Here is a 14,312-nt window from a genome sequence, read left to right as displayed (position 1 = left end):
TGTGGTGGCACGGAGTTGATATTATTACTATGTGGAAGCACAGAGGGGTCGTTATTACTAAATGGAGACACAGATGGTTAATTATTCCTACATGAAGGCAAAGAGAAGCCATTATTATTCTGTAGGGGAAACTGGGCATTATTACAATATGGGGTCACAGAGGGGGCAATATTATGTGGAGGCACAATGGGAGCCTTATTACTATGTGGAGGCACAATGGGAGCCTTACTACTATGTGGAGGCACAGATGGGGCATTATTAGTATGTTGAGGCACAGAGGGGCATTACTAGGTAGGGTCAGAGACAGGGGGCATTATTACTGTGTTGAACATATATGGGGCAATAATACTTTGTGGGGTACAAAAGACAGTACTACTACTGTGTAGGTGCTATGAATGGTTACAGCCATATGGAGTCTGTATAAAAGTGAAGAAAAGTGGGGAAGATGTTGGAAAAGCAATGAGCTAAAGATGTCTGTGTATTACTTTCTGCAGGGAGAAGTTGTGTATAGAAGAAGTCATCATGGCAGTCTAGGACAAATGGAAAAATATGGGAGAGGGATGCCCCTCCTTTTTTTCTTCTAGAAACTGCTGTTTCTTAATTACTTGCTATAAATGGCACATTTAGTCTCTTTACCAGTACCCCCTTTTATGTGCCAAACATTATTTCCCACTATAACCTTCTTCCCAAGGAGCATTTAATTGCACGCCGGGAAGTGACTGGAGCTGATGACGTTGCGTTGACAAGCTACCAGGTATGTTTCTGCAATAACACAATCTTATAAAGAACAATCAGAGCATGTTTGATGAGGAGAAAGTGTAAGTGTAATATATTTTGTTAATTTTGATAAACGTGTTTCAGCATCTAAAACAGTACTTCGAAAAGGATTTGGTACAATAGGTAAAATCAACTTAATGCTGTAAAGTGAAAGCCTAACAACTCACCACGTTGCGACATGGAGCAAACACATCACTATAGAGAATAGAGCACTCCTTTTTCGCATAAGGAAATTTGCTTTGATGAACTTCACAGGGTCTCATTGTTTCATTAGAACCTTTACACTAAATAAAAAAACTTTCATTAAGCAATAAAAACATTGATAGAATTGGTTCAAATCATTCAGATGACCTGGGTCATAGACCTTGTCAGTAATCTTTCGCCCATGGATGAGAGCCCTGGGAATTGCATTGTAGCTGATGGCATCTCCAACTCTTCATTTGATTAGCTGGCCTGGCGCGATATCCTCTTTGCTACATCACATATGTGTGACGTCTAACTAGGTTGGCTTATCAATAGTAGAGCTGCGACTGCAGTCAGGAAATAAGCAGTTCTTAGAGCTCCCATCCAGCAACCATAGATTACTGACGTGAAAGATGAACTGGGTCTTGCGAATAGATTTGCACTGACTCAAATTATTGAAATAGATCACCTACAGCTGTCACTACCCTAAACTAACAAAGATAAGCCATATTGTCGGACATTGTCTGACAGGCTGCCACGAGAGGAGGTGAGTTCTCCTGCAATGGAAGTCTTCAAACAGAGGCTGGACAGACATCTGTCTGAGATGGTTTAGTGAATCCTGCATTGAGCAGGGGGTTGGACCAGATGACCCTGGAGGTCCCTTCCAACGCTACCTTTCTATGTGTCTATGTGCTGGTCCTATCTCTTACTCCCTCACTTATATTAAGAATGGAGACACATGTCATGGCAGTATGAATGGAGGGCAAAAGTACTTGGCTATTTTGAAACCCCCAAAGAAGTGAATAGAGGGAGTCATGCATGCACGACTGCATCTCCATTACAACAGCAAGAGATGATGCCCTGTTATTCGGATAGGTGAGGGTATCAGAGCTGGAAGCTGCATCTATTAGACATTGCAAAAGTGGTAGAAAGACAACATGAGCTAATAAAACAAGCGGTGGAGTTCAGCCTACATCAGAACCCTATTAAAAAATTAAAGAGCACACAACTTTGAAGGTAGGCTAATTATTCATAGCAGTGTTTAAAAGGAATCTGTCATTAGATTCATGCTGCCAGAACAATGGGCAGCATAAATCGGAGCCTGGCTGCACGATTGCTGTGGTGTTTCAGAGAATCCATAGTTTGTAAAGCTGGCTGGATACATAGGTAAACCTCTCAATCAACTGATGCAGAGTAGGGAGAAACTGTCATTTGATGTAATATGACTAGTCAGGTCTCTCCCTATAGTCCCCAACAGGCTTTTTAAACCATATGTTCTCTGAAAAAAGAGTTTCAAAATAAAACACACTTGACTGCAATCATGCTGCCAGGCTGATTCATGTTGCCTGGGGTTCGGACAGCATTAATCAAATGATAGGTTCCATTTACATCAGAAGAGTTCAGCAGTATTGGTAGGTCTAAACAAGGAGAACATAAACAGAGAAAAAGTATCATAGAAAGATATGCATGTCTTCCATGTCCTGGACCCACTAATGGTTTTTCAGTTACAAATATTGATGCAAAATACTGAACAAAAAGCTCCCATGTGAAAGTGACCTAAGTACATATTATTGCTAAAAATGGACCTGAGGTTTTTCCTTCCTTTTCTACAATTTGGTTTACTACATGCTAGATTATATAACTTTCAGTTTACAAATTAAAGAAAACTCCAATTTCAATAATCATGAAGGTTAGATATTTAGAAATATCAGCATTCTATAGATTTCAATTTCCGGGATGTCATCTTGATATCAGGTTGGTGTTTACATATATTCACAAATGATAAAATACACAATTATGGTGAGAATTTAAAAAGACATGATGTTGGAGGACAATGGATGTTACAAAAAACAATTAGAGTTAAACTACACCACACTAATGTATGTTATATTAAGGCTGAATTCTGATGACCGAGTTCAAACTGTAATTTCCAGACCATAGGTTCTTGAGTTTGGGTCAGGAGATGCGTGGCCGGTCCTGGAAATCATGGTCCTAACACAAACCATGAAGGATGGATGCTTGAATTTAGCCTAACAAATGGCACACAAAGCCATCTATAACCTTTCTCCGCCTTATATCTCTGACCTAGTCTCCCAGTACATACCTGCACGCAACCTCCGATCCTCACAAGATCTCCTTCTCTACTATTCCCTATTATCTCCTCTTCCCACAATCACATACAAGATTTCTCCCATGCATCCACTCTACTCTGAAATTCTCTACCCCAACATATCAGACTCTCGCCTACCATGGAAACCTTCAAAAAGAGCCTGAAGACCCACCTCTTCCGACAAGCCTACAACCTGCAGTAACCATTGCTCCACCATACCGCTGCACGACCAGCTCTACCCTCACCTACTGTATCCTCACCCATCCCTTGTAGATTGTGAGCCCTCGCGGGCAGGGTCCTCGCTCCTCCTGTACCAGTTGTCGTCACATTTTGTTAAAGATCTTTGTAGTAGTTCATGTATGTATACCCTTTTTTCACATGTAAAGTGCCATGGAATAAATGGCGCTATAATAATAAATAATAATAATAAAATAATCATAATAAGAAAGCTATTGTCATACCTGGCCAATTGTCCAGCTGTCTCCAAACACCTGAGCGTTTCTCACTTCCATATTATTTGATGTAGTTAGATCATTTGAAGTAAACTTGTCAAAATTTCCACATAGACCTGACAGTTTGCCCTTAAAAAATATAATATTTTGTTACATTCTGTGAATTCCAACCTATAAAATGAAAAGTTATGCTACTGAATAAAATACATTGTGTTTAAATTCCACATTATTATCAACAAGCCTGCTGTCATTGAAATTGTCCCGACCAATGCCAAACACATCTGATAACATGTACAATGTCTTCAGACAAGGCTACGCTCTGTGAGGAGCACAAAATTCTATTCCGGTCTGGACTCCTGGATAATAGTTCTTAGCTACACTGATACACTATGGCCCCGAATCATCAATCAAAGCAATTTTGCTGGAATTTGTGATGTCATGCCCTTGCCATGCCCCTGTTCCGCCCAGTTTAGCAGACCTAAGAGGAACAGGCATGAAAATGCCAACATTCACCACATTTTTGCACAAACCAGAGTTGTGCCATAATTTTGCAACTTTTTAAAGCAATTTACCCCAGAATTCTGGCAAAATTGCTTTAATGAATTGGAGCTTTAGACTCTGAATGCCCATATGACTAAACAATTATTATTTGTTATGTTTGCTCTAGGTTATTTGCCACTGTTACACCTATAGTTTGCACTAATAATTTACTCCGAGACCAACTCACTCATTTTAATAAAAGTAGTTTGCATTTGGTTAAAAATATGAACAATGTAATATCAATTAAAAGAAAAAAGGGAATTAAAATGATGCTAAAATGACTGTAGTAGTTCATTGTGTATTATACAATGTAATTTAACAAGATACAGTGCCTTGAAAATGTATTCAGACTATGTGACCTTTTCCACATTTTTTCACATTAAACCCGCAAATGTAAATGTTTTTTATTTGGATTTCATGTGATATACCAACACAAATTAACAAGCATTTGTAAAGTGTAAAGGAAATGATACATGATTTTCTACATGATATAAGCATATACCCAAATGCATGATAAATGTGGATACTGCCACAAATTGTGGTCAGAAAAGAGACCCACATAAATGGTGTAAACCACTCCAAAATAACATCATACATAAACTGGAGAACCACTTGGAGTTTTAATTTTAAGATAAACATTTTCTTAATTACAAAAATTCATTATTGAATAGAAAAATCATTTGTACAAAAAAAGACAAACAGACAGACAACGAACGCTAGTGGGTTACTTATACACAAATGTAAAATCACATTCCACTGGGCATAAGTGGAGTCCCCAACTATAGTGACACAGTGGTCAACAATGGAAGAAACTCCATTCTCTCTGGTAACAGACTTGGCTGAGTTAAGTAACGGAAAGTAGAATCAAAAGTTGAAATTTTATTGCACAATTATTAATAAATATAAAGGTAAATAGCACAAGGTGGAATGGGAATAATACACACTTAAAAAACCACACACAGACAGCGCTTGGCATGCTACGGCCCCAGATATGCTAAGGTAGAGGCATGTTGCTAGTGCAGCGCCACATGGGCTAATGTATTAAAAGTATTTAATGCCATCTAGTGGACATGGGCTGATTAGGCCCCTAGTCCACGAAAATACATTAAAGTACTAAAAGGTATAGTCCAAAGTCAGGGTCAAGAACCTTAATATGCTTACCAAAAGATAGCCACAGCAGGGTACTGGGGACCTTATGGTACCCTGCTGTGGCTATCTTTTGGTAAGCATATCTAGGTAAACATACAGCCAAGTCAACAAAGGAGGGGCTCAAAAAGAAGCACATTAAGGTCATGGAGTGGCCTAGTCAGTCTCCAGACCTTAATCCCATAGAAAACTTATGGAGGGAGTTGAAGCTCCGAGTTACCAAGCGACAGCCCCAAAATCTGAATGATTTAGAGATGATCTGCAAAGAGGAGTGGACCAAAATTCCTCCTGACATGTGCGCAACCCTCATCATCAACTACAAAAAATGTCTGACTGCTGTGCTTGCCAACAAGGGTTTTGCCACCAAGTATTAAGTGTCGTTGGCCAGAGGAATAAAATATTTATTTCTCACTGCAAAATGCAAATAAATTTATCTAATTTATACAATATGATTTTCTTGATTTTTTGGGGATATTCTATCTCTAAATGTTAAAATTAACCTACCCTTAAAATTATAGACTGTTCATGTCTTTGTCAGTGAGAAAACTTACAAAAACAGCAAGGGATCAAATACTTATTTCCTTCAATGTACGTAACCCACCAGCATTTGTTGTCTGTCTTTTTGTCTTTTTTTGTACAAACTATTTTTCTATTTAATAAAGAATTTTTGTAATTAATAAAATTTATATCTTAACCTTAAAACTCCAAGTGATTCTACAGTTTATATATGATTTTCTACAAATTAAAAAAATATAAATCTGAAAAATGTGACGTGCATTTGTATTCAGTCCCCTCTAGTTTGATATCCCTAAATAAAATCCTGAGTGAAAAAATTGCCACATAATTAGTAAATTGCATTCACTTGTGTATAATTTATTCTCAGTATAACTACACCTGTTCTGTAAAGGCCTCGGAGGTTTGTTTGAGAAGATTAGGGAACAAACAACATTATGAAACCAAGGAACACAACAGACAGGTCAGGGAAAAAGTTGTGGAGAAGAGTAAAGCAGGGTTAGGTTATAAAAAATGGGTTCCTTCTGCTACTATATAGTAACTAGCTATTGAACCCGTTCTACACCCGGGTGACGTGCATTTTTATTGGTACATGGTCTCCCATGCTGGTATGTGCTGCCCCCCTCCTGGTATTTGCGCTGCCCCCATCCTGTCTCCACCATCCTATCCTGGTATGCATGGCACCCCTCACCCCCAATCCTGGTATGCATGGCACCTCTCATCCCCAATCCTGGTATGCATGGCACCCCTCACCCCCAATCCTGGTATGTGTGGCACCCCTCATCCCAAATCCTGGTATGCGTGACACCCCTCATCCCAAATCCTGGAATGCGTGGCACCCTTCACCCCCAATCCTGGTATGCGTGGCACCCCTCATCCCAAATCCTGGTATGCGTGGCACCCCTCACCCCCAATCCTAGTATGAGTGGTACTCCTCACCCCTATCCTGGTATGGGTGGTACTCCTCACCCTATCCCGGTATGCGTGGCACCCCTCACCCCCAATCCCGGTATGCGTGGCACCCCTCACCCTTCCTTCTGCTACTATATAGTAACTAGCTATTGAACCCGTTCTACGCCCGGGTGACGAGCATTTTTATTGGTACATGGTCTCCCATGCTGGTATGTGCTGCCCCCCTCCTGGTATTTGCGCTGCCCCCATCCTGTCTCCACCATCCTATCCTGGTATGCATGGCACCCCTCATCCCCAATCCTGGTATGCGTGGTACTCCTCACCCCTATCCTGGTATGCGTGGTACTCCTCACCCTATCCCGGTATGCGTGGCATCCCTCACCCCCAATTCCGGTATGCGTGGCACCCCTCACCCCCAATCCCGGTATGCATGGCACCCCTCACCCCCAATCCTAGTTTGCATGGCACCCCTCACCCCCAATCCTGATATGCATGGCACCCCTCACCCCCAATCCCGGTATGCATGGCACCCCTCACCCCCAATCCCGGTATGCATGGCAGCACTCACCCCCAATCCCGGTATGCATGGCACCCCTCACCCCCAATCCCGGTATGCATGGCACCCCCCCAGTCCCGATATGCATGGCACCCCTCACCCCCAATCTCGGTATGCATGGCACCCCTCACCCCCAATCCCGGTATGCATGGCACCCCCCCACCAATCCCAGTATGCATGGCACACCCCACCCCCAATCCCAGTATGCATGGCACCCCTCACCCCCAATCCCGGTATGCACAACACCCCCCACCCCCAATCCCGGTATGCAAGGCACCCCTCACCGCCAATCCCGGTATGCATGGCACCCCTCATCCTTATCCTGGTATGCATGGTGCCCCGCATTCCTATCCTGGTATGTATGGTACCCTTCATCCCTATCCTGGTATGTATGGTACCCCTCACCTCCCAATCCTGGTATGCATGGTCCCCTCACCCCCCAATCCTGGTATGCATGGTCCCCTCACCCCCCCAATCCTGGTATGCATGGTCCCCTCACCCCCCAATCCTGTTATGTGTGGTACCCCTCACCCCCCAATCCTGGTATGCATGGTCCCCTCACCCCCCAATCCTGTTATGTGTGGTACCCCTCACCCCCCAATCCTGGTATGCATGGTCCCCTCACCCCCCAATCCTGGTATGCATGGTCCCCTCATCCCCCAATCCTGGTATGCATGGCACCCCTCATCCCCAAACCTGGTATGCATGGTCCCCTCACCCCCCATACCTGGTATGCATGGTCCCTTCACCCCCCAATCCTGGTATGCATGGTCCCCTCACCCCCCAATCTTGGTATGCATGGTCCCCTCACCCCCCAACCCTGGTATGCATGGTCCCCTCACCCCTCAATCCTGGTATGCATGGTCTCCTCACCCCCCAATCCTGGTATGCATGGTCCCCTCACCCCCAATCCTGGTATGCATGGCCCCCTCACCCCTCAATCCTAGTATGCATGGTCCCCTCACCCCACAATCCTGGTATGTGTGGCCCCCTCATCCCTTTCACGCCGTACACACATACAAAAAAATTAACAGTTATATTCACCTTTCTGCTCTGTACTCCAGCGCTGCTGTGTCCTGTTCTGCCGGAGGCCGGGGGAGGAGTGCGGCGCCGGAGCATCTCGCTGTCCGGCGCCATTTTGCTGAAGACACACTGCAAATGTGTCTTCAGTAAAACGACGTCGGATAGCGCTATGCGCAGGCGCCGATCCGACGCCTCACTCCTGCCCCGGTCGCTGGTGAAGAGAGGCGCCACGGCAACTCTCCTCCCGGTCAGGTAAGTATCTAAGTATGGCGCCGAAGAGTGCGGTATGCGTTCAGTGTCTACACATACTGCGATCTCCGGCGCCATACACACTCCTCTTACCAGTAATGGCTGGATGACTGCTTCTGTCTGGATCCAGACTGTGCATCGCGCATGCGCAGTCTATAAAGGCTTCAGACAGAGACACGCATCCCCGATTATATTATAGATGGGATGTGCATAAGATCTAAATATAACTTTCATTCTCAAATACACGCTAGATAAAATTTAAATATATGATGTTTTATATCACTTACTTTCCACCGAGGTCCAACTTTGACATGTATTGTTGTTTTCTTATCCCAAAGAATAGTAATGTCAAGTTCTGGAAAGTGAACCACTGTATAAAACCCAGCCTTCCAATGTTGATATCTATAAGGGCCATATTGCAATCGAAACTGCTTCTACACCAAGAACATAAAATGTACAAACATTTGTGAGATATCTGGTATGGACATCAGGAAAGAATGCACGGAAAGACATGAAGAAATCATACCGACCTGTTTCTCTGTTGTATCTGAAAAATAAATATCTCTGCCGCTCATAGAAATGATAAGATTTTTAGAGCAAATGATGTCATTGTCAAAGCATTTTTTATTCTGAGTAATGATAGACACATTGGAATTGTCAGTGCTCTGTAATAAAAAGGAAAATGTCATATAATAATATCAATCTAACCTTCTTATGGCCTTTCATTACTGCAAACCAGTATTTTCTTTTTCTTGCATTATTTCTTGGTTTTGGTCTGCACGTTTGACTACATTGTAATACAAATAATACAACACTGGCCTGGAAAAATATAGCATTTGGTAAATAATAGTTTCATCATTCCTTTCTGTGGTTCATGATCATTTTTCAGTCTTTTGTCCCAAATAGAATGATTAGTAAATAGAAAAAATACCTATGTTCTGTAGAGAAAAAGTGTTGCAAAAAAAAAGTGTGATTCCAGCATCCAGTAAAACTGGCAATCTTTTGTTAAGCCTAGCTAACGCATCTCAGGCTTTAAGTCATAGCTTAGTGATAGTGGTAGAGAAGAGGAATAAATTATCATGATCAACCAAAAATAATTCACATGATGCATAGCCACTAGAACAAAGAATCAATAGCCAAAGCAAAAAAGAGGATTAAAACCTATTTCTGCAAAATGTTTGACTGAAGCTCATTAACAAACACACAATAGACTTGTATATTTTTTGATGGACTTATAGTTTTTGTTTTGTTCTATCCAATATGGACAATGCAGCTCATCTAAAACTCCATTACTTGTTCAATTCCTTCTGCATTCATGATGTTATGTTCCAGCATGCCAAAAAATGGTAGTGTGAAGCTAAAGTTGTAATCAGACTTCCATGATGTCTTTGATAAGTTCTTCAAAATGTATTTCAATTCATAAACTTTATGATTACTACCCTCTTAAAAGACGAAATATTGCATGTTTTTTCTGAGATTTTCTCCAGTTTTTACTTACTATGTAGTAATAAATGACATTCACTTGTTTTATAATGCCTACCCAGTATCAGACTAGGATGCCAAGGGCCCACCAGTTAAGGTGACTCTGGAGGTCCAATGTACAGCTACATACAAATATCACATTATTCTCTTTCACAAACTTTCCTGTGCTTCTATATACTAATAAACTAAGCATTTTGTTAAATAATTTATGATATGTTTGTTTTGTATGTACATAGAGAATAATGGTGGCTCAGTGGTTAGCACAGTTGCCTTGCAGTGCTGGCGGTCTGGGTTCAAATGTTATCCAAGGCAACATATGCAAGGAGTTTGTATTTTCTCTCCGTGTTTGCGTGGGTTTCCTCCTAAGACATACTGATAAGATAACAGTGATAATGATGTTTGTAAAGTGCTGTGGATTAAATGGTGATACATAAGCGAGTAAAATAAGTAAATGATGAAACAGGTATATTGTGCCAACAACTTCGTATATATAGAGGGTGGGGACCAACTCTATAACTCTATAACTATACAACTCTAACTATACAACTCTAACTATACAACTCTATACAACAAGTTGTATAACTATACAACTCTATAACTCTCTGGGAGAGGAAGTGGTGATGTCCAACTCACTTAATGAGTTCAAGAGAGGCCTGGACGCCTTTCTTGAGAACAATAAAATTACATCTTATGCTTAGTGATAGTTAATTAATCCAGGGATTTAATCTGACTGCCAGATTGGAGTCGGGAAGTGAATTTTTCCTCAATGATATAAATTGGCCTATACCGCATGGTTTTTTTTTGCCTTCCCCTGGATCAACGCTGCAGAATAGCTGCAGTGCACAAGAAATAGGCTGAACTGGATGGACGCTTGTCTTTTTTTGGCCTTATAAACTATGTAACTATGTAACTCTATGAAGACCCACTGGGGAAATTACCTGTTCCAAACCTGCCTACCCATTATTTTAGGTTGTCTTCCTTGAGGCTCCCTACCCAAACAGTTAAGTAATATATAATTTATTATGACCATATGAGATACTTGATAAACCAATATTACGTATTAAATCTGGAGAGAACATCCGGAAAGAGCACAACATAGACCCAGTGGAAAGTAAGTCACATCCCTAGTAAATTGTAATCCCAATTAGACAAAAGCTCAACATTTCATAAGTCTTTACTAGCACAGATCAACAATGGCACAAAAAAATAAATGTCACTGTTGATTTGGATAAGTACAAAGACTTATTACAATAAACTCATGATTTTATTAATCAGATTAAATAACCATTAAATGCACAAAAAGTGATGCCATAAAAAAATGTAATAAAGAATAAATAAAAAGTGGGACTATAAGCTACCTGCATAGGGAAATTTATATGTAAACAAGTGTAAATTGTAGTAAATGGCTTGGTGTTTGTATACTACCCATCACATAACAGTAATAGTACTCAAAGGAGTATCCCTAATACAATATAAATGCACAAATAACAGACATCAAGTCATAACATACAGTATTATTATAACAAAAGGCCAAAATATGCAGGAAGACAACCTAAACTGATGCACGTTTCGCAATTACTGCTTCATCTGGGTTACCTTGTAAATTATAGTTTGTTTTTATAATTTTTTATCATTTAAAACATTATACATTATTCTGTTTTTTTTATTATGGACCAAAGCCTATTTCATACAAAAAATACTTTGTACCATGTTAACACCAGAACTCATACCTGAATAATAATCTAGAGATCATCATTCTAATCTACTAAACCATCCATCACTTTATCTTTTAAAAATATGAGATCTGAAGAATTCTAAAAACAATAGCTTGAAAGAACTGAAAATGACAAGTAGATATGTAATAACTAGAAACAAACAATGCCATTTCTAATCGGGTGAAATTGCATAGCCTATAATGATCAACTATTACTTTCCAGCTGCATGAAATGACCACCATTGTTTTCAGTTTATTCTTCAGAACAAAAAATGGCTAAAATTATTTCAGACAAGTTCACCATTGTATTCTTTGTTCGGCCGACCTTGTTTATCTAACAGATTTGGCATTTCCTTGGATTACATTTCAGCAATCCTGTTCTAATTAAAAATGCCTCTGATTTTCCCAAGATAAACTCTTTCAAAATGTCCAAGTATCTGTTTCCTAATGATAGCAGTGATTTTGAGTGGAGATCTTAAAGTCAAAGAGCTTCTAAAATACATGGTATAAATAGGTGAGGGATGATTAACTAACAATGAATACATCAATAGGAAGTCATGGACATCATGTGTGCAATTTTTAAGTTTTGCCTATAAAGTGAAGCATAAACTATAATTAAAGAATAATGTAGAGACTCTTGGTATGATGCTAGTCACTGCTCACGGACAAGCCATTAGGCTAGGTAGTCAAGAGGTCCGGGGGTTCAGATACCAAGAGGGCTCATCATAAACAAAAGGAGTGAGGCAAACGCATAGTCAGGTCATAGTCTGAAATCAGAATTCCAGGAAGGTAGCAGATCAAGACAAAGGGGATAAGAAAACGAATGGTCAGAGGCAAGTCCAAGGTCAGGCAGCAATAGATCAGAGAAAGAGCACCGAAGAACAAGGCAAACATGCACTACTGAGCTAAGGCTACAACTGGCAGTAAGCAGATGCAGACAGCCAGCTAAATAGCCAGGGAATCACTCAGAACAGGAGACACCTATAAGAAACTCAGCACGCCCCAGCCCTGATTGGTCAACTGGACTGTTACTCACAACACTGACAGCTCCGCACGCCACAGCCTCAGATTGGACAGCTAAGCTGCCAATCACAATACTGGCAGCTCAGCATGCCTCTGACCCAGATTGGATGGCTGAGCTGCCACTCACCACACTGAGTGAAGAAATCGTGACACTTGGCTATATTTTGTGTACACTTTGAGCACAATTATTAGATAAGTGAGTATTTTGACCATATAATCATTCTTATACATATTTTCCAACTTGAAAGCTGTATAAATTTGCTACCTAAGGACATCAGCATCCTATATTAACGTCTGTAGAATTATTAAGCAGCATGTGTTCCTCTGACAAAATGTGCCAAAAAAGAGATTTAACTAACTCTGAAAAGTGAAAAATTGTTAAGTCTTAAAAGTCTTTTAGAGGGATGCAGCACCCTTGAAATTGCTAAGATATTGGGGTGCGATCACAGAACCATCAAAAGTTTTGCTTCAAACAGATAACAAAGTCCTAAAAAAAATGTTAAAAAAAAAGAAGTACATTAACTGAATCAAACGTGAAGCGACCATGAAGCCATTATCCTCCAGTTCCGTCATATTCCAGAATAGCAGCTGTGACTTTGTTCAAATGCTAAAGGCTGGTATAGGCCTCTACTTTCCTCCAGAGCATTTCATCTTCTTTAGGTAATTTCACGCTGGCGGAGGAGGAGGCTGGCGGAGGGGCTGGTGAATCACAGACCCAATGCACAGTCCAGCCCCTGTACACCAAAATCTAATTTGCAGGAAATTTCAAATGGTGATTAAAGAACAACAAAGTGGATTTCTTCACCAAAGGCATCAATTTAATCTGTGTTACAAATCCATTACACCCATGTCTCTACATTACAAAATCGTGCTGGCAGGTTTTCTTTCAACATTATAGAAAGGCAAGAGTAAGAAAGAAATCGGTGATAATGAGATACGTGAAACAAGTGATTCTATCCGGAGCTCATGCTCTCCTAGCAGGCCACACTGACAACCTTGACAAAAACCTGGGTCCTAGTAGCATTGAAGACCCTTAACCCACTGATCTATTTATTTTCCAAAATCAGAATTTTATTACTGATATAATTAGAGTTCTTCTGGAACATGGCCAATGTCAGCCAGGAATGAATGATCTATATGACAATTTTCTCTAAGACTCAGAAAAAAGATGATTCAGTAATTTCAGTCATACAGTCGCAAAGTAGGAAAATCATGCACCATGGGCAGATTCGTGGAAAGGCATCTCTAATTTCAGAAACAAAATCAACAAAATAGAACAACATGAGCGGTCTAATACTCAATTAGAAACAGTGGAAAAGTTTTTGTATAACTAAACATCGCATCAGTCAGGACAGCACAGTAATATAAGGGCTCATCAACAGCAAAAAGGAGCAGATAGAGAGAAAGAATAATTATTCATAGGCTGAGAGTGTCTTGCATTTTGAGGTTACAGAGAATATGCTGACCTGGGTGACCCAGATGTTAGTAATGCAAAAGAGGAGAGAAGTTTCAGCCGTTAAAACACATCTGCGAGCATGCCTGACTGTCCAATTTAACTTTGTTTAGCATCGAGAGGGACAATGACATTTCTAAAGACAAGGTGGGTGACAGATTTGCTAAAGTAAAAGACAA

The 14,312-nt window shown here is 40.6% G+C and overlaps 1 protein-coding gene across 1 annotated transcript in view; it reads right to left on the bottom strand.

The window, feature by feature from the left end:
• OTOGL (otogelin like) overlaps positions 1-14,312 on the bottom strand; it is a 346,660-nt gene that overhangs the window by 163,241 nt on the left and 169,107 nt on the right. The window contains exons 26-29 of the mRNA XM_073651595.1: positions 8,992-9,126; positions 8,749-8,895; positions 3,532-3,651; positions 945-1,061 (exon numbers count right to left, since the gene is read on the bottom strand). Of these exons, the coding sequence (XP_073507696.1) occupies positions 945-1,061; positions 3,532-3,651; positions 8,749-8,895; positions 8,992-9,126 (519 nt within the window). The remainder of the gene's footprint in view (positions 1-944; positions 1,062-3,531; positions 3,652-8,748; positions 8,896-8,991; positions 9,127-14,312) is intronic.

Source organism: Phyllobates terribilis, unplaced genomic scaffold (assembly GCF_046119375.1).
Source record: "Phyllobates terribilis strain yellow unplaced genomic scaffold, ASM4611937v1 Scaffold_11__3_contigs__length_659146591, whole genome shotgun sequence".
Classification (NCBI taxonomy): domain Eukaryota; kingdom Metazoa; phylum Chordata; class Amphibia; order Anura; family Dendrobatidae; genus Phyllobates; species Phyllobates terribilis.
This window is presented reverse-complemented; position numbering and strand designations above follow the sequence as displayed.